The 19752-nt window shown below is 32.3% G+C and overlaps 1 protein-coding gene across 1 annotated transcript; it reads right to left on the bottom strand.

The window, feature by feature from the left end:
• Positions 1 to 1114: 1114 nt before the first annotated feature.
• On the bottom strand, positions 1115 to 9428 carry LOC143191432 (multiple coagulation factor deficiency protein 2 homolog). Its single transcript, XM_076396487.1, has 4 exons — positions 9304 to 9428; positions 1733 to 1917; positions 1451 to 1676; positions 1115 to 1387 (listed from the first exon to the last, which is right to left on the bottom strand). The coding sequence occupies exons 2-4, from the start codon at positions 1913 to 1915 to the stop codon at positions 1257 to 1259; spliced, it is 540 nt and encodes a 179-aa protein (XP_076252602.1). The 5' UTR covers positions 1916 to 1917; positions 9304 to 9428; the 3' UTR covers positions 1115 to 1256.
• Between the last annotated feature and the right edge of the window lie 10324 nt (positions 9429 to 19752).

Below are 19752 nucleotides of genomic sequence, written 5' to 3'. Positions count from 1 at the left end.
CAATCGGAGAATGTAAACATGTAAACAGCCTAAAGATATGGGAATTACCATAAAATATCAGAGAACAAGTAATATCAAAACAGTGTATTTCTCTGGATGAACATACACTAAATAAGGTCAAGTTATGTTTGTCAATCAACAAAGTCATGGCCGCAGTGTTTTGACCTATGCTCTTGAAAAAGGTAAAGCAATTATCGATAAATTTTATATAAAGCTTCTAGACATATTTGATTTTGATTTGTAGCAAAAACAACCGCATTTGACGAAGAAACAATATTGTTATACCAAAAAAGTCGCATGAGTGCATAGGTGTATGGTCACCATGGCAAGATACCACAAATTGGACTACGCATTTCTACTCCATACAGCCCAGATTTTGTCCCCTGTCACTATTTCCTGCTGTGAAACCTGAAGAAATTTCTGGATGGTAAGAGATTTAGGTTGTGTGAAAGGGCTATCACAGCAGCAGACGCTTATTTTGAGGACCTTGAGAGAACCTATGATTTGGGGTATTTAAAAAAAATCAACAACTTACTGATTTATTAAACTGCCATCGTACCTTAGAGATGGCAACAAATCATCGAACCAATCAGGTTTTAGTTAACCTCAAAAGTTCAATTACACGTAAATATAATGGGTATGCCTTTAATACACCTATTATGAAAGGCGATATTTTGTTTTCTTCTATTGATTCATTATTTTACTTATACTTTTTACATACTTTTTAATAAAATCCATAGTGTTTAAATGTTCCAAGTTTATTGTCAAATTATTTATAATATTTCAGTTTCAGTTCTGAAGATGTTGAACACGAATTATTGAGAGCATATTAATTTAACAAACTATCAAATTATAAGATATCTAATATGAGGAGCGTCTTTCACATTTTCAGTGATCAGTGAAATCAAAATGTATCTATATAATCAGGCACAACATCTTCAGTAAATGCATTTCCATTTTTACATCAATACAATTTTCTACTTGCGTGAATTATCAAAATGTATTACAGCAAAATAGAAAAGAGATAACGTGGATTACCTTTACAGCTACAAATAGAGTATTATTTATTTATACTTAATTTTTTAATAACTAAAAAAAAATAATACAGATTTTTTAAAATACATCTGTTAAAGTTATTTAAAAAACACAAAACATCATCTCAACACACCATTCAAAAAGCCATTACAGCTCAAATATCTACCCCGATTTCTCGCAATCATATCTCAAAAAACCCACTGGTGCAGTCTGTTAAGACCTTAAACTTGATCGACCATTGGTGGAGGATCACCGTGATCATGACTTCTTTTCCTGCTATCCACGTACTCACTGTAATCTAGGTAACCATCATGGTTCTTGTCTTCATCTCTCAGTACTTGATCCACTAGATCTAAAACAAAATAAAGATTAACATCTACGTATAAGTTGAGTTGCGTATTTTTGTATACATTACCAACGAAATTATCAAAATCCTCTGAATTTGTTGATGTTGCTATATTATTATGTTGACCAGCAGCCGATGTTTCATCATGAGTAGTATGCAATATAGCATTTAACAGCTCCAAACCGTCCAGTTTGGAATTCTTATCGCTATCATGCAGGAGGAAATAATATACTTCCAGTTCATCTTCCGTCATCTTCGACAGGTCCACTTTAGGAGCTACCTCGTCTAAATGTTCCTGTAATAAGTACAAACTAAATTAAATATTAAACATGTAGCCGGAGAAACCATTACCTGAAGATGATCCTTATCGTGTAGGAGTTGGTCATCCTGCGTCATCTTCTCCGCCTTCTTTCCGGGTTTGTAGTGAGTGTGTCTCCTCACTACTTCGCCACGGGGATGATGTGGTCCTCTGGCATCGCTTATCGCTAACCAAGATACTATAAATAACGCCACTTGCCACGGGAGTTTCCTCATATCTGATTGGAACAACCGAAAAAAGAAAATATACAGTCATACATACGAACGGTCCACCCCAAAGCTATATTTGGCGACCATAATTGAATAAATATCAAAATAAAGCTCCCTAATCCCCAGAATCCACCGAGAGGGAATGAACCATGACGAAATCCTCTTCGGTCCAGCCAACGAGATGTCGTCTCTAGAGGGGTTAAAATTATTTTCTATTTGCTATTTTACCAAGATGCCGTCATCGATGTCGTTTTGTTTTTAGAAAATATACGCTACATATTAAATGTAGATATTAAATTAACAATAAAACATCTTGTTTACAAGAAAACGATCATAATTGACACCTCAATGCATATGCAACTGAACAAACCGCGCCTCTGTCCTCCACGACAAGTAAATGCGATATTAATTCGTTCCGATTATTCCGCCCTTGTACGCTCGTCGACTAAAACCAGATCGGGATGAGGGGTGCGTTTTTATAAAGTACTGTTATAGAGTGTGGACTTTTATTGAAAAGAATTGAAATGTAAGTGTTGACAGGCCGGGTATTCTGTGGGGAATAGTAATGAATGGCTAATGATGAGATTCTATAGTGCAGGGCCGTATTAAATAAGTTTGACTAAAACAATTTGACATTTATGTGACGGATAAAAGTAATACTGTCCTAGGCTTGAAATAGTTACCCAACTTTATGCGTTCACTTTATTTTTTTAGTTTTTTAAACATTTTTTTTAGATTTCTATCAAGATTAATGTTTTATATATATTATATGTTTATATATGTTCATATACTAGTTATTTAAAGTATGTTTAATATTAACGAATAATTTAATATTCCTTTATCCTCTGTTATGCAAAAAATCACTACTTGGAACATTTGTTGACCATTCAATTATTATGGGAAATGGCATATTTTTATCTAGGGCAGTAAAAAAAGTACAGTCCCAAATCTGTTCATGTTAATTTTGCATGAGGCGAAATAATAAAAACTTAGTTACATCACTCAATGAATGTCCGATTCCTCAAGCAGAATCATCTAAATACCCCGGCATCTATCTTGACGGTAGATTAAATTGGAAACATCATGCTAAACAAAAAGAAAAATAGATAAGAACCAATATAAAACAAATATACTGATTAGTCGGAAGATATTCTCAACTTGATCTAAAATCAGAAAGATTGATTTATCAGACAATCATAAAGCCAATTTGGACCTATGGGGTGCAAATATGGGGTTGCACTAAAAATTCAAATCAACTAGTCAGCCAACGTTGTCAAAACAAAATTTTTCGATAAATTATCACTGTCTATCACTACATAATCGACGAAGAACTGCACGATGACCTGTTAATCAAATGGATACGCGAAGTTATCCAAGATTTCGGCCTAAAACACGAAGGAAGATCATATTAACGTGGTAGCAATACAACTACTGGACAACGCGCAGGATGTCAGAAGATTGAAGCAAACCACACCATATCAACTTATACAAAGTGTATACCTTTAGTGTAAATTAGGGCTTAAGTTATTATAATTTTATAATTGAAGAATACATATTGATGTATTTATCTCGCACTCGTCTTGCTTGTGAATTAATCCAAGTATAAATGAAACGTAGTAATAAATTAATTTATAATTAAGATTGTATTAAACATATCTAATAAAGATGTTATCAAAAAAATTTATCCTCTGTTATTAAAAATATCTGATCTGGTTTTTTGGGTGAAGTTGATTTCTTATAATTTAATTATATAATAAAAGATGTTTCTAAAAGTCAGAAAGAAAATTAACATCAATTAAAATATCGCATATTTCTCTTTATTAATATTTGAAATTTTTATGGTAAAAAAAACAGCTTCACAGTGAAAATAATTTCGATATTTTTAGAATTTTTTTTTCCGAAAATCACTTCGATTGTTCTATCAATACATGAGATTACATTAGAAGTGAAGTCATTCGATCGATATTCAACAATGAATAACTGATTCTAAAATCCAGCTTACAATGGTTTAAAAATATATGTTAAGTGGCTTGACTGAATTATTTGTTTCATGGAAAAACAACTATTAAGCCTGAAATCACCTATAATAAGACCATTATCTTATCCCTGAGCAACAGTTCAAACTATATAAAATAATAATAACCTAAAAGATTAGATAAATGCTTAAATACAGAGCTAATTAAGTTCACAAGAATCACTGTACTACTATTGCCAAATACAAATGCTTATTATAGATTATAGATGCTCTCAACATATAACACAGTTGCAGGAATATGAATATTTCCTGCAAGCTGTCATAATGTCATAATATGCATTAATTTGCACAAATATAAGCAAATTAATTCTAATTGATAAATGACCGATTCATCAATTACTGGTCCGATAAAGAGGTGATATTGATACTATTAAATGGTTTCAATATAACTTTAACCAATCAGAAAACATATATCGAAGGTCTGTCATCAAATGACATGACTGAATGTCATTAAATATTTTAATTATTGTAATTTCTAATTAGTGCTTGTTCTTTTCTTATTAAATAATATTGTTTTTGTATGTGAAGCAATATTCTATAAAAGACTGGTGTAGTTATTTTCTGGTAATTAATATGGTATTTAATCTGATTATTTCTAAAGCACTATCATAATTCAGTTCTTCTTATTCTTAACGCAAAATTAAACAGGACCAAGTGTTTACAACCAGCAACAATTATCTTCGACTATAGTTAATTTAATTAATTTAATATTAATATTGTTTTGTTTAAAATATACATACCGCAAAATATCGACTAAGCATTACCAAGCTTTGCCTAATTGCTGAGAGAAAATGTTACAATAAGGTAAATCAATAATATATAATTAATTAATATCGCTTAATATATTAATTAAAATATTCTATATATACATATATATATATATTATATATATATATATATATATATATATATATATATATATATATATATACATATATATATATATATATATATATATACATATATATATATATATATATATATATATATATATATATATACATATATATATATATATATATATATATATATATATATATATATATATATATATATTTCTGACAGCTTAGCGATACTGCATCAATTTGGACAAGTGGTAATCAGAAAGAGCTTTGCCTAGTTGGTTTACCTACTGTGAAGTTCCCATTTGGACAGCAATAGTGAATATTTCACAACACTTTATGTAATATTATATCTTTATGTCTGTTAGTATTGCTGGTCTTCTTCGTAATATCGTTCAGTTTCTTCATTTAGTAACACTTCACTTTGGTATGAATGTAGGTCCCCTAGCCTAACCTATGATTTTTTGGGCTTTGATTATCGTATTAAATCCACTTTCATCGCCAATCAGAAAACGGTACAGAAAACGCCTCTTATATTTGCATTTAAAAACAGTAAATCGCGATTTTGAAACGGTTCGAAATGGATTTCTCAAATTAATTGATTAATTTCTCATGACACTTAAAACTAGAAACACATCTGGAAACAATTGATATTGCTAAACTACCTAAATGTTCATTAAGGGTTTGGAACTGGGTTTTCGTTGAATAAGTCTTACGAATCTTCGACCTTTTTCATTTGCCCCTTATCATTAACATTAATATCACCACAAAATTGAATTCATAACTGACAAGCACTTAATATAATTAAGTACTACGTATTATTATATGAAAAAAAAGCAATACGAACCGTTTTAAAACAATTAAAGATGCTCTTTAAGTTATATAAACCCTTTCTAGAAAAACATGTCCCTCAGTAAAATTGATTAATCATGAACTTCCGCAAGCAGACAACATTAAATATCTGGAAATGCATTTCGATCGACGTCTGATATGGAAAAAATATATAGTAACAAAACGCAAACAGCTTGGAGTTAAACTAAGCCAAATGTATTGGCTGATAGGACGCAAATCTAAATTATCATTAGGAATATATTTTTGGAATGGTACTTATGGTATTGAACTGTCGGGTACTAATAGGAAATCTAATATAGATATCCTCCAGACGTTCAGAATAAAGTGTTGCGAGTCATCGCCGATGTCCTATATTACGTGTCCAACAAACTGATTCAGCGCGATATCTCCTAAAACCCATAACGTGTGTGATTCGGAGTGTTAGTGCAAAGTACTCTGAAAGACTATTAGTGTATCCCAATGCACTCGCCAAACAGTTAAATGTGCACGATGACAGTAAAGTGCGTAGGCCCAAACACAAACTACCATACGAACTGATAGTAACACACACACACATACATATTGACACATAGACTGAGATTTAATAATCTCTAGAATAAGCTAGAATAGTTTTTAGAATAAGTTAGGATATACTTTAAAATAAGCTAGAATAGTATCTAGAATAAGATTTAGATTATAAGTTGTACAGAATATCACTTACTGAAGTGATTTTCTACATGTCAGGATGATTATATTATATAACTGAAATCATATAATAATACTTATTGCCCACTGGCAGATTGTTGACGTTCTAGGAAATTAATTTAAAAAATTTATATAAAAATGGTGGAATAACAGCCAACCAAAAAAAAATTATATAAATCCCCTCCTGGATGATCTAATGACATACACGACATACACATACTCCCTGGGGATGATCATTAAAGCGTCAGATAACATCTATAGTTACAAGTAAAGGGCGGGCAGGTCCATATGGTAGGAACTGGGTGTCGAACTCAAGTGCTTTGAGAGCTTTGTCCTCCGATCGAGGGACCTGGCCCCCCGGCATTTTATTCAAACTAGAGCCGGCGGGCAGGGGGTGGCGTCGGGTTTGTCAGGGGGTGGCTCGGGGCTTAAATGCAGACACCTGTTATAGTTTCAAATTACGATTTGTTCATTTTTAAATTATTAATCTGTTATAGCGGATAAGAGCTGAGCTTGTATAAAAAGAGAGAATGGAAAGTAACTGATAACTTATGATAAAATTTTGCGGAATCTTTTACGGGATCTTTTTGAACAAAATGTTAATATTATATTAACATTATTACTTGAATACTCGTGTAATTAGTGTTCGAAAAAATTAAATGAAAGCAGTCGATAGTATACATTTGCAAAGTTCTGCTATAAGATACCTGCTCAACAGAAATCAACAAAAAGCAACCATTTGATCATTTAAAAAACCTTTAAACTTGTTAAAGCAAAAGAAGTCTCCAAAGTTATAAATAGTGATAGCAATCCAACGCAAACATCAGATTGTGACTTAATAACCGAAAAAGTGATGTATTATGATTCCGAAACTAAGAAAACCACCAATGAAGTAAAATTTTATATGAATAGACGATAAAGACTGATTAAATAAAATGTTACCGAATACAGTGAACACAAACTCCTTATGGTGACATTGTCTGTCCTGTTTTTACCTTTCTGTCCTTTACACACTTTATACATATGACATGCCACAAATAGAAAATATTACTATGGCTGTACATACATTGGAGATAATAGATACAATCACAAAACTGCAACAAGCAAGTAATATAAACACATGAAACCAGACATGGAAAAGTTAACGAAAGTAAATCAGTCCATATTGAATTCACCTACAAATAAACTGTGCATATAATAAAAATGAATAATACTTTTATTCCATAAAATAACAATACTAATTGCCTTGGAATTTATCTTGACACAAAAGTCTTTACAAGGGGCATATCAAAAAGAATAGAAATGGAATAATAGTGCAAAGCAATCTATTGATTATTTGGAAGAAAATCATTGATTTATTGAAATATTTATATATTGAAAGAAAATTGTTGCTGTATAAACAGATGTTAAATTCTATATGGACCTATGAAATTCTGTTATTGGGATATTCTGCGAGAACTAATATCAACATAATGCACATATTTCAGAATAAAGTCTTGAGAAGTACTACCACATATACACCAAGTGCTGCCCCTCTTGCACAACACTAGACTAGAATTCAAGAGAACAAAACCTTATGTATTTATATTACTTATATTTTATTAAAAGCTAAGTAAGGATAATGGGTGTTCCGAGGTAACTACATAATTTTAAATCTATAGAGAGAAATTATAAGTTAGTCAGCAATGACTAGTAATAAAACATCAATGAATAAAAATAATAATAATATGTGATTTACAAAGTTTAATAGTGTAATATAATAAACAGGATAATATATCGATAATATAATACAATTTAAAAAATCCAAAAATGTTCAATAATCTCTTATAAACATTGTGAATTATTTAATGTGATACTATATAGTAAAAAGTACTAACAATTAAAACACTAGATAATCGTTTTCATTCGATGTTCCCCAATGCTACGTGCATTTATTATAAATGACTCAAAATAACAAAAATTGAGTCTCATAGTCGACTAACTTCGTTTAACGTACATTTCTTGATACTTCAAATTGACAAAAGACATTGCCACTTCCGAACTTCCGATTACTACATTTTTCAATCGATGTCGTATGTCCTGTCTATGCAGCACTTATATCAGATTAAAATATTATTGTTATCCAATTGAGGATGTGCATTAAACATAACAACAAAGGTTAGACTATACATAATTATAAGGACAATGATTGATTCTTAATCAAACGGCACGCCAGAAATATACAGCAAAACAGAACAATAAGTGTATATTTTATTAAGGGGTTATACTATCTTGCATACTGTCATAAGTTTTATTGGTTTAAATACACCATCAAATGAAAAAACTGCTGCTTCCAATCCTGCTTCTGCTTCTGCGAAAGTTGATTATACAAAACATATGTTTATATATCAAAACTGTATATAAGACATTACTTTCAAACCTTTCAAAGCTTCTTTTAATCATATTTTCGATTTCGAGAAAAAAGTTCAATTTTTCCTTAAGTCAAAGTGGAATAACCCCTTATCAAACTCATAGAGGACAGGTCAATATAGAAATTAGATAATTCGTTAGTTGAACAGGTTTACATCTGATGATCAGCTATTGGTTCGCCATTAGACAGACAAGCATATATAATGAAAAACTGAATAAAAACCTTGAATAATGATATGCTTTAATGATGTTGTTAGGTATTTAATGCATTTATTTTATAAATGTAAATGTATTAAAATCAGATTAACTTATATATAAATTCTACCATTATTTTTACACTGGATTATTCCATATACAAATATATATATATATATATATATATATATATATATATATATATATATATATATATATATATATATATATATATAATTCTCTCATCCCTCATCGCTTAAATGACCCAGTTTCCCATGCCAAATTTACTAATCATAACATCTGTCGACATAAATCTTCTTATATAAAAACCTTCGAATATATGTGGCTTCTGTAGTTATGTAGATGTTATAGCTTACCTGTTAAATGTTTTTCACTGGATTTTTACTAGAAAAACACGATAGTTTGCATGTTGGCACTGTTTGAGGTTAGGTGTGTTGTGGAAGGGAACAACAGCTGGAGCAAAATCGATAGCTGGCATCTGCGCGACTGGCAGAAAATTGGAGATCGTGCTAGGATTGGGAAACTATCGTGACGAAACCGTGCCATTATTGGATTTGTAGGGTTTGTGAGGATGCAGAAGAAACATCTGAAGCATCGAGCCCAACAAAAATATTTAATATTTGATGAAAAAACTTTTTAATAAATTAATTAAACATTTAATAAAAAACAATTAATGAAGATGGTGTGTTAAATATATATTTAAATATTTTTATTTTCAATTTACAATTTTATTTTAAATGATTCTATTGTTAAGTTACTTTTTATTATTGATATAATACCAATATTATGGGTGCTTCTATTTTTCAATATACTAATATTACGAATTAACTTTGAACGATTTACACTAGATGGCGTAACGTATTTTATATAGCATTTATCAGTTCTGTAACTACATGCATATCAAAATTTTGTCATTGTCTTATTCAATTGTAAACAATATTTTTTTTATCAGCTACAAATATATTAAATTGATGGTATACAAAACACCATTTATATTAATTTCCCATTATAACAATTACAGTGCAAATTTTGACGACAAATATTGCATGCAAATGGGAAGGATTCTATAGAAATTGAGAATGGGAGAACTGCATCTTTTCACTTATGAATAGTTGTTTCTAGGATAAAATTAAAATTTCTTATATGGTCATTTGATTGATGATAAAAACATAATTAATTAATAATTTATTCGCATTAACGGAAACAGCTCAACTGAAAAATCTGAGAATTAATCAAAAATATTTTAAAATTCCAACAAGAACTTACTTAGAAAGTTGTATTCCATTTGTTATTATTCTCTATGTTAACCAGACATTGATTTTTCTAATTATTGATACCTTTTGATCTGAGTCAAAATGTCCAAAAGTAAACATTTTATAGTCACAGAGCACGTTAATTATTTATAGCGTTCTAATATAGACATTTTGTCGTTATTCCAAACAACTTTTCTTGCGAAGCACTTCATGGGTCAATTCTTCTTTAATTTTCAATTAAGAAAACCCAATATGATAAAAAAAATGTTTAATTGGCTTTCATTTTCGTGGTGCATGACAAAATAAGTCAAAGTTTTCGTTTAATTAAAATGTAATTGTTGTTTCGTTTTTTTTGCTCTATCTCTATTAAAATTCGTGCTGATGAGACTTTTGAAGAAGTTCTGTGGCCAACTGAGTGTAGTTATTATCTTATTTATTTCCCAAACATTCATATGTCGTTGGAAACTTATCAAGTTTCATCTTTTATTTTTAAAACATCGAAGCTCCAACATATATATGGATACTTAACTGCAAGCGTAACAAAAATTATTAACTAGGTTTCAAAATTGCAATATCATGTTAACATAACAAACTTTGTTTATTCAGACAATTCAAACCCAAATTTTCAGCACCAATTACAAGAAGAAATACACAAGGTTATCTATGACAATCACTGTTAAAGCAATTCTGTAATAGTTTATAATCTTTAGAGATCAAGATTACTTGCAATTTAATTGTAAACTGGTGTGGCAATATCGAGAAATGAAATTTTTACAATATGAAAATATCGAAGATAATAAATATAAAATATATCTCGAAAACTAGACCTTTTAGTAAATTTTTAATTCAGCGATAAAGAAAATATATTATAATAATTAAATAATTTTATGAAAAGTTTTGCATTACTTATTTTGATATGTAGCGACCTTGAGGCATGTCGAATTTTACGTAGTGGAATAACGGTCTAAAAAATACCCAGAAATATAATCCCAGATGTTGAACACGGGCGGGGTGACAACCGTGCCAACTAGAACACGATAACGAATAGCTGGCAACTCCGAGACGTTTATCTGGGATGTTATTGAAGGGTGTTTCCAAGGATTCAGGAACCGACCATCGTTTGGTTTAGACGTGCCACCATCGACTGCCTAAGCCTCGTCACCAGGTATCACCGCTGCCATCCGTTCTATCTATTTTGTATTTTCTATATTTTTTTATCTTGCCAATAAATAACGGTCACATAATGTAAAAACCACTTTTTCATTTCGTTTTACCTCCATTCACCGAGCCATATAAGAAACCCTACAAATATGATAAGGGATGACCCTACTGCTAACAAAATTGAGTGAAAAGGAACTGGAGTAATTGAAGTCAAACACTTCAAGAAACATCTAAATTTTATGCTGTGTGTTGACAAATCAACAGATACGAAACACTTACCCTTATGAACTGAAATCCAATGATTTGTGATTTGCTCCTTCGATTGCAAATAAGATAGATTTCATTTCTTATGAAATCATTTTCATATGCAGACAAGACGTAAAAATGGTATTTCCTCCAATTCATTTTACTTTATATTCATTGACGACAGCACTGTTATGAATGTAAGAGGAATTACTGAGTAAAATTGTTACATTATTATATTTGTAAAATTTTAATAGTTATTTTCCAAAATACCGCTTTTATAATATCTGCATTTTTATAGTTTAATGGTGGTATTTTGACTCCCTCTGCCACACTGTTGGTCAGTATTTGATCATATTTTGTTATCGTAACCCGGCGTCTGGCTTATTTGAGATATGAAAAACCTTTATAATTGACCATTGGTTAGAAGAGAAGGTGATTGAAAAATGTAGTATACTTCCGAAGTAGACGTGACATACATGTCACCTTAAATAGGTCGATCTAAGGTGTTCTAATCCCCTTTCACTTAAATTGGCTAAACTCAGAATTCATAATAATTTGTGAGTCAAGGTCTACAAGTCTATATATAAAGACCTAAATTAAAGATCGCCTTGGTTCAGGTACATTGAAATTAGTGAAAATAAAGTAAATAGTGCTAATTAAAGTGTTTTATTCATTCACATGAACGTCTAGCTGAAATTGTCAAACGTAAGCAACCAAGGCGCAAATTGAATTAGCAAAAATGAACAAAGAAAAGGGCTCGAACGACGAAGAGAGAACTAGCTAATTTCTTATTAACAAGCACTATATTCGCTGATATGGTCGTTGAGTCTTTTAGCTTCACGATATTGTTTGCATTGCGGAGTCATATCGTTTGAGAATTAATTTAAAAAAGTACTAACAAGTGGTGCATCGCATGGTATTGTAAATCTAAACGGGATCCAGTTCGAGCAGGCCAAGGAGTTCAAATACTTGATATCAGTAACACAGGAGAAGAAAGTGTGTATCTTTGTTACCTAACAGGAAAATTGAAAAGTCTCCGGCCTAACACATGGATTAAATTACGCTACTAGAATTAAATCCATATGTTTTCAGTTACACTAATGCTCAAAAGATGCGTGTATAATTTTGACAGCTGTCGGATCATTAGTTTGTGAATTATAGAATTTCAAGTGAAGTAACTTTTGTTATTTAAAAAAAAATGGATAAAAAGGAATTTCGCGTTTTGATAAAATATTGTTTTTTGAGGGGAAAAATACACTTGAAGCAAGAACTTGGCTTGATGCTGAGTTTCCGGACACTGCCCTGGGAAAATCAACCATCTGAATCGGTATGCTAAGTTTAAATCTGGTGAAATGAGCACCGAAGACGGTGAACGCAGTGGACACCCAAAAGAGGTTGTTACCGACGAAAACATTTAGAAAATTCACAAAATGATTTTGAATTACCGTAAATTAAAATTGAATGAAATAGCAGACACTTTAGAGATATCAATTGAATGTGTACATCATATCATTCACGAATATTTGGGTATGAGAAAGCTCTGTGCAAAGTGGGTGTCGCGCGAGCTCACTTTGATCAAAAACAACGACGAGTTGATGATTCGGAGTAGTGTTTGAAGAGCACCGAAGCCTAATAAACCCGAGTTTTTGCGTCGATATGTGACAATGGGTGAAACATGGCTCCATCATTTTACTCCGAAGTCCAATCGACAGTCATACGAGTGGACTGCACACGATGAACCCGCTCTGAAGCGTGGGAAAACGCAACAGTCGGCTGGCAAGGTTATAGCGTCTGTATTTTGGGATGCGCATGGAATAATTTTCATTCACTACCTTACAAAAGGAACGACCATCTACAGCGGCTATTACATAACGCTATTCGGCCATTTTAAGTACGACATCGCCGGAAAACGGTCGCAAGAAAAAGGTAATGCTGCTTCACCAAGACAATGCACCGCGTCACAAGTCAGTGAAAACGATGGCAAAAATCCATGAATTGCTTCCTCATCCACCGTATTCTCCAGATCTGGCCACCAGCGACGATTTCTTGTTCTCAAATCTCAAAAGAATGCTCGCTGGGAAGAAATTTTCGTGGAATGAAGAGGTAATCGCCGAAGGCCTATTTTGAAGCAAAGGACATATCGTACTACAGAAATGGCATCGAAAACTTAGAGGGTCACTGTAATCAGTGTACCACCCTTGAATTGAACTATCTTGAATTAAAAAAAAAACTAACTTTGCCAATAAAATGGATTTTTCTATGATAGATCGATGACTTTTCAATTGACCTGTTAGCACAGTTCTTAGTGCGTCCACGCTGAAGGAGCTTATGATTCTTTAAGATGATATATGTAAAAAACTGGAAATTATACCATGAAGACGAAAATGCGTCTTTTTCGAATCCTTATAGTGTCATTCCGAAACATATATATGATTAGAGTGTGACAACTGTAAACTTGAGGTCTTTGAAATGCGATGTTCAAGACAAATTTTACTTGATTCTACAAGATGCAGTGCACAATTGAGGACGTAGATTACGATGGCGTCTAGACATATCTGTAATTGAACGTATTGATTAAGAAGTAGGCATTATCGTCTAGTGAGAGCAATGGGTTGATGATAAGAAATTTTTAGTAAACCAAACTTTATTTTAAAAAAACCACTACGAATTTATTCTAATATAACGAAAAGGTTTTTTTTTCTGTAACTTCCTTAACATCATTAGCCATTTTTAAACCGATAGTCTATTAGCTGACTCTTAAAATTCCGACATAACGAGACCACGGAGGCGACGCGAGAGAAAAAACACCGGTTTTTTCGGTTTCCTCCATGTCAGCACGAAATCGAGCCCGATAATCCGTAAAATTGGAAGACATTCCTCGCGGTAAAAAAAATAACGAACGAAAATCTAATGGGAATAATGGAAAAAACCAACGGCGCTGACGGGATCCGGCCGAGAGCGGCGAGAGGATCTTTTTAATTTTGCGCCTCGTTGACGACTGATGCAATCGACGAGAGTATTCAAAAGGAATAATCGGAATAATCCGTCCGGAGTTAGGGGAAAGATTACCTGGGCTTAGTTGCGGCGAGGCTCGCCGACCCATTTGCTTGCGGTCGCTTTCGTGTTGCGCATTGTGCGATATGATGTTGCCGGTCGCTTCTTTCGATCGTTAGTCAAGAAGACTGTGCGTTATTGTGCTTTTGGTCGAATGTGGAAAATGCACTTTGGGACTTGCAGACTGTAGTCTTTTTTGATACTATTCTGGAAAGAAGTGACCATTAAAAGCTAATTTCACAACAATTGTATAAAATACAAATGCAGTATAGTTTGAAACATTGATACATAGAGGAAAATATATCATTTTAATTGTATTGTGTGACACATTTTTTCTAATATATATTACGTGTATTACGTGTTTGCTTATTCCATTGTTAACAATATTGTTTATTATTATGGTTGTCTAACATGTCACGTTCCTTAGTAATAGTATGAATACTAACAGGTCAATTAAAAAATCCTCGGCCTGACACATAGATGAATTTCTCGTGTTGATAAAATATTGCTTTTTAAAGCAGAAAACCACAGTTCAAGCAAAAACTTGGCTTGATACCGAATCCGGACCCTGCCCCAGGAAAATCAACCATCCAGGATGTTAAGTTTAGACGTGGACACCCAAAGGAGGTTGTTAGCGACGAATACATTTAAAAAACCCACAAAATGATTTTGAATGACTGCAAATTGAAATTGAAATTGAAATTGAGTGAAATAGCAGACACTCTAAAGATATCAAATTAAAGTGTACATCAATTCATTCACGAATATTTGGCTTTGAGAAAGCTCTGTGTAAAGTGGGTGCTGCGCGAGCTCACTTTTGACCAAAAACGAGTTGACGATTCGGAGCAGTGTTTGAAGATGATCAAGCGTAATAAACCCGAGTTTTTGCGTTGATATGTGACAAAGGATGAAACATGGCTCCATCATTTCCCTCCGAAGTCCAATCGACAGTCGTCCGAGTGGACTGCACACGATGAACCCACCCCAAAGCGTGGGAAAACGGAACAGTCGGCTAGCAAGTTTATGGCGTCTGTATTTTGGAATGCGCATGGAACAACATTTCGTTGACTACCTTGAAGGAGGAAATCGTCGAAAAACGGCCGCATTTGAATAAAAAGGAAGTGCTGCTTCACCAAAACAATGCACCGTTTTGCAAGTCAGTGAAAGCGATGGCAAAAATCCATGAATCGACCACAGATCGGGCCCACAGCGACTATTTCCTATTCCCAGATTTCAAAAGAATGCTCACTGGGAAGAAATTTTCCTCGAATGAAGAGGTGAACGCCGAAACTGAGGCCTATTTTGAAGCAAAGGACAAATCATTCTAGAAAAACGGTATCGAAAAGTTGGAGGGTCGCAGATAATCTAACACGTCACGTTCCTTAGTAATAGTAAATATCGTTTAGGCTTCAAAGCTGTATTACCCCACAATGGAAGCCGATATTCCTTCCTACCTCCATACCTATTAAATATTCAGAGTTTTTAAACGAAACTAACTTTTAAGCAAATACAAAGAATACAACTGGAAAATATGTGCCAATTTAAACACTGTTGCTATATTGCTGGGACAACAAGGTTTCACGAAATATTGTTGCTTTCTTTGTTTGTGTAACAGATATTTAGAGACATCCAAAACCACTGTGAAGTTAAAGATATGCCAAAAAGAACGGTATTTGTTTGTGGTAAATCAAAAGTTAAATATAAACCTCTTATTCCACGAGAAAATGTTATTATTCCACATTTAAAAATAAAAATTAGTTTATTGAAAATTTTTCTCAGGGTCATGGATAAAAATGGTGAAGGATTGTTGTACCTCCAGAGGAAACCATCGTTTACGAGACCAAACTACATTTTTTGAAAAATCACTATATTTATAATTGAATGTTGGGAATTCAGAAAGTCACCTACATATAATATATTCGGGTGTTCTGCAGGGCAGTCTTCTTGTGTTCATACAGCGGTTTTATGATCACACTTTTGAGATCCAATATCGGCCACAAGAAACCTCCAGCTTCATCTTAATGAAGTCGAATTGTGATTGAAAACGTAGCGTATCAAATCAAATGAGACAAAATCTACCCATGTGACATTTACCCTTTGTTAAAGTACATGTCCTTCAGTAAAATTGAATAATCATGAACTTCCACAAGCAGACAACGTTAAATATCTGGGAATGTACATTGATCGACGTTTGATATGGAAAAACATATAGCGACAAAACCCAAACAGCTTGGTTTTAAACTAAACCAAATCTATTGGCTGATAGGGCGTAAATCAAAATTATCATTAGATAACAAGGTTTTGCTGTATAAGCCAATACTTAGACCCATTTGGACCTATAGTATTGAACTATGAAGTACAACAAACAAATATAAAATAGCTATCCTCTAGAGATTCCAGAATAATTGCGAGTCTTCGTCGATGCCCGATATTACATCTCCAACGAACTCACTCAGTGCGATATCCCCTTAGAACCCATAACGAGTGTGATTCGAAGTATTAGTGCGAAGTATACTGAAAGACTGTTAGTGCATCCCAATGCACTCACCAAACAGTTAAATGTACGCGATGACTGTGTAGTACATAGGCTGAAACGTAATCCACCATACGAACTGATTAATAGACTTATAGAGTGAAATTTAATAATCTCAAGAATAAGTTATATTTGAAAATATGACATTTAAGATTTTTTATATTTTGTTTGGTGAAAAACGTCGTCTTTAAAAATCCGGGGATGTTTAGAGAGATAAATATTGAGACATGGTACGATTTATGATTAAATTTTATAACATTGATGTAAAACATCTGACTTCAACTGTATTATATGTCATAGAACATGTGAAATAAGTCAATTACTGCATTAAAAAATACTAAGATTGATACCTGACTCCTGATTTATGCTCATGATACCCTAACGGGGTGGGTATGAAGTGATTTAACGTCTTAGATTTGTACGATTATTTGATCTAAACGTCTAATGTATTGCCTCTCGCATTTTATAAATTCGTTTTAAGATCAAACAATATTTTCCCTCTCATCTAATTGTAATTAAAAAGAGATAGTATGCTATTTGACAAGTTGACGAGCATGTAACCATTGTCAAACTTCTGCAAATTTCGTCGAAACATACAACAACCAAATAGTTTTGATAATTACCGATTATAAAATCTGCAAACGCTGTTTTAGCGCTTTACTTATTTGGATAAAATTCAGATCGCCACTTATTATTACTCTGATTGAAAATGCTGAAGCCATTCGATATTTAGAGTCGGCAAAAGATTGCGTCTCTAATCCATTACTTTGAACAGGAACGAACATATAGAGGCCCTTCTTGCCAGCAAAATTCTTTAGAGAGGTAAGCATTTATATTTAATTAAAATACTAAGTTGCTGACGTTTTTATGATGAATATGGACATAGTCATTCAAATATCGCGGATAATAAAAAACAATATAATCTTGAATTCACCGAAAAAAAAACGGTCCTCATACGATGTATTAAAATCATCTTAATGTTAACTGCATCGGAGATCAAATATATATGAAATGTATTGAAACACCAAGCAGTTTTTATTATTAGCATAATTTAATGCAATTATTTAAGAGGAAATTGTTGGATATGAAAACTAAATAACTTAGAGATAAGCAGCTGAATGATATAGAACATACCTTCATATACTGTTGGGTATTACTGGATTTAAATTGTGTAAAGAAAATTCAAGAGAATACAAGTTTTGAAAACATATAATAAAATCAAGGAATACTTATTATTTCAATTTCTGTATTTAGATGAAACATGGATATTTCAGAATGAGATAATGGGTCACTTATGGAAATATATTAAAAAAAAAATATTGTAAAGACAACAAAAATCGATGGGAAAAGGAAAACGTTGGAATAACAATTGATTAGGTTTTGTTAGACATTATTAATAATTAATTGTAGATATATTGTTCTTAATGCCTGAATCATGAATGGTTTTGTTCTTGGCGCAAAGTTAGTGCTTTCCTCTCAAAGGGCGACTGCCATGGAGAAATGAACCATTATATGTTTTCGCTATGGTTTGAAAATGAGCTCTTAAAAAACGCGAAACACCAAGTGTGAAGATATCATGTTAAATACTGAAGTATTTCAAATTGTTACTTAGTTATTAATTGTTACTAAATACAAATAAAAGATTTTATGTTATTTACTTTTTCAGAAAAAAAAACTTGAAAAAAGTTATACTGTAGATTAGAATGCTGAAAAATATGGCTATGGAGTATTATGTCATCCTTTTACAGCATATTCAATCCAATAAAATTGATATGGGGTGTTTCAAAAATTATTACACTGGATATCTGTGGACACGTAGGTAGAGAAGGATATATAAGAAAGGACCATTTGGATATGTGGAAAGAAGTATTATCTGCAATAAAACCTTAGGGATGAAGTGTCTGATGGAGCACTCAGAAAGTAACAGTGAACGAATGAAACTCTCGGGATATGGAATTATGATTCAATGCTGACAATAACCAAGGCAGGATAATAAAAATGAAAATAATTAAAGATGATTATATAACTCTATTACTGTGTGCATAGATATGTGTGTAATTATTCTAAATATATATGGGCATTTGGTTAGAATGTATGAGGAGAAATAGATAAATAGAGTTAATACAGTTTTTCAGATATAACAATTCCATTAGAGAGAAAACAGTGATTAAATTTATACAGGTAGTAATAGAACAAACTAAGGAAGACAACATGACTTGACAAGGAAACACTGCACCGAAGGAAACAAGGACTAGACGTAAAAGGTAGAAAGAAATATTTTTTTAAGAATGTTTACCATCGAATCTGTAAAAATGGAGGTAATTGTAATTTATTTTAACAGATCTTAAAAACAAAGGTGATAGTATATATATAACACTGGACATTGTTTGATTTTACTGAACTTTTCTTACTGATTACTTGCTGACATAACAACGAAAATGAGTAATAACTACGAAACTAAATAGAATTAAATTATGTTAAGAAATTATTGGATGATTTGCTAATTACTATATACAATGTAATTGATTTCTGTAACTATGTTCATATGAAAGAACTTT

The sequence above is a fragment of the Rhynchophorus ferrugineus genome, unplaced genomic scaffold, assembly GCF_030347505.1.
Source record: "Rhynchophorus ferrugineus isolate W39M unplaced genomic scaffold, kcgeb_rfMv2 rfM2, whole genome shotgun sequence".
NCBI lineage: Eukaryota > Metazoa > Arthropoda > Insecta > Coleoptera > Curculionidae > Rhynchophorus > Rhynchophorus ferrugineus.
The sequence above is the reverse complement of the archived record's forward strand: the minus strand, read 5'-3'. Positions and strand labels throughout refer to the sequence as shown.

Bases quoted from the DNA above. Each gene is read 5' to 3' on its own strand.
- LOC143191432 (XM_076396487.1), bottom strand. From the start codon at position 1,915: ATGAGGAAACTCCCGTGGCAAGTGGCGTTATTTATAGTATCTTGGTTA. The intron at 1,677-1,732 runs GTAATGGTTTCT...TACTTATTACAG, and splicing joins ACGATAAGGATCATCTTCAG to GAACATTTAGACGAGGTAGC. The intron at 1,388-1,450 runs GTAATGTATACA...ATTTTGTTTTAG, and splicing joins GGATTTTGATAATTTCGTTG to ATCTAGTGGATCAAGTACTG.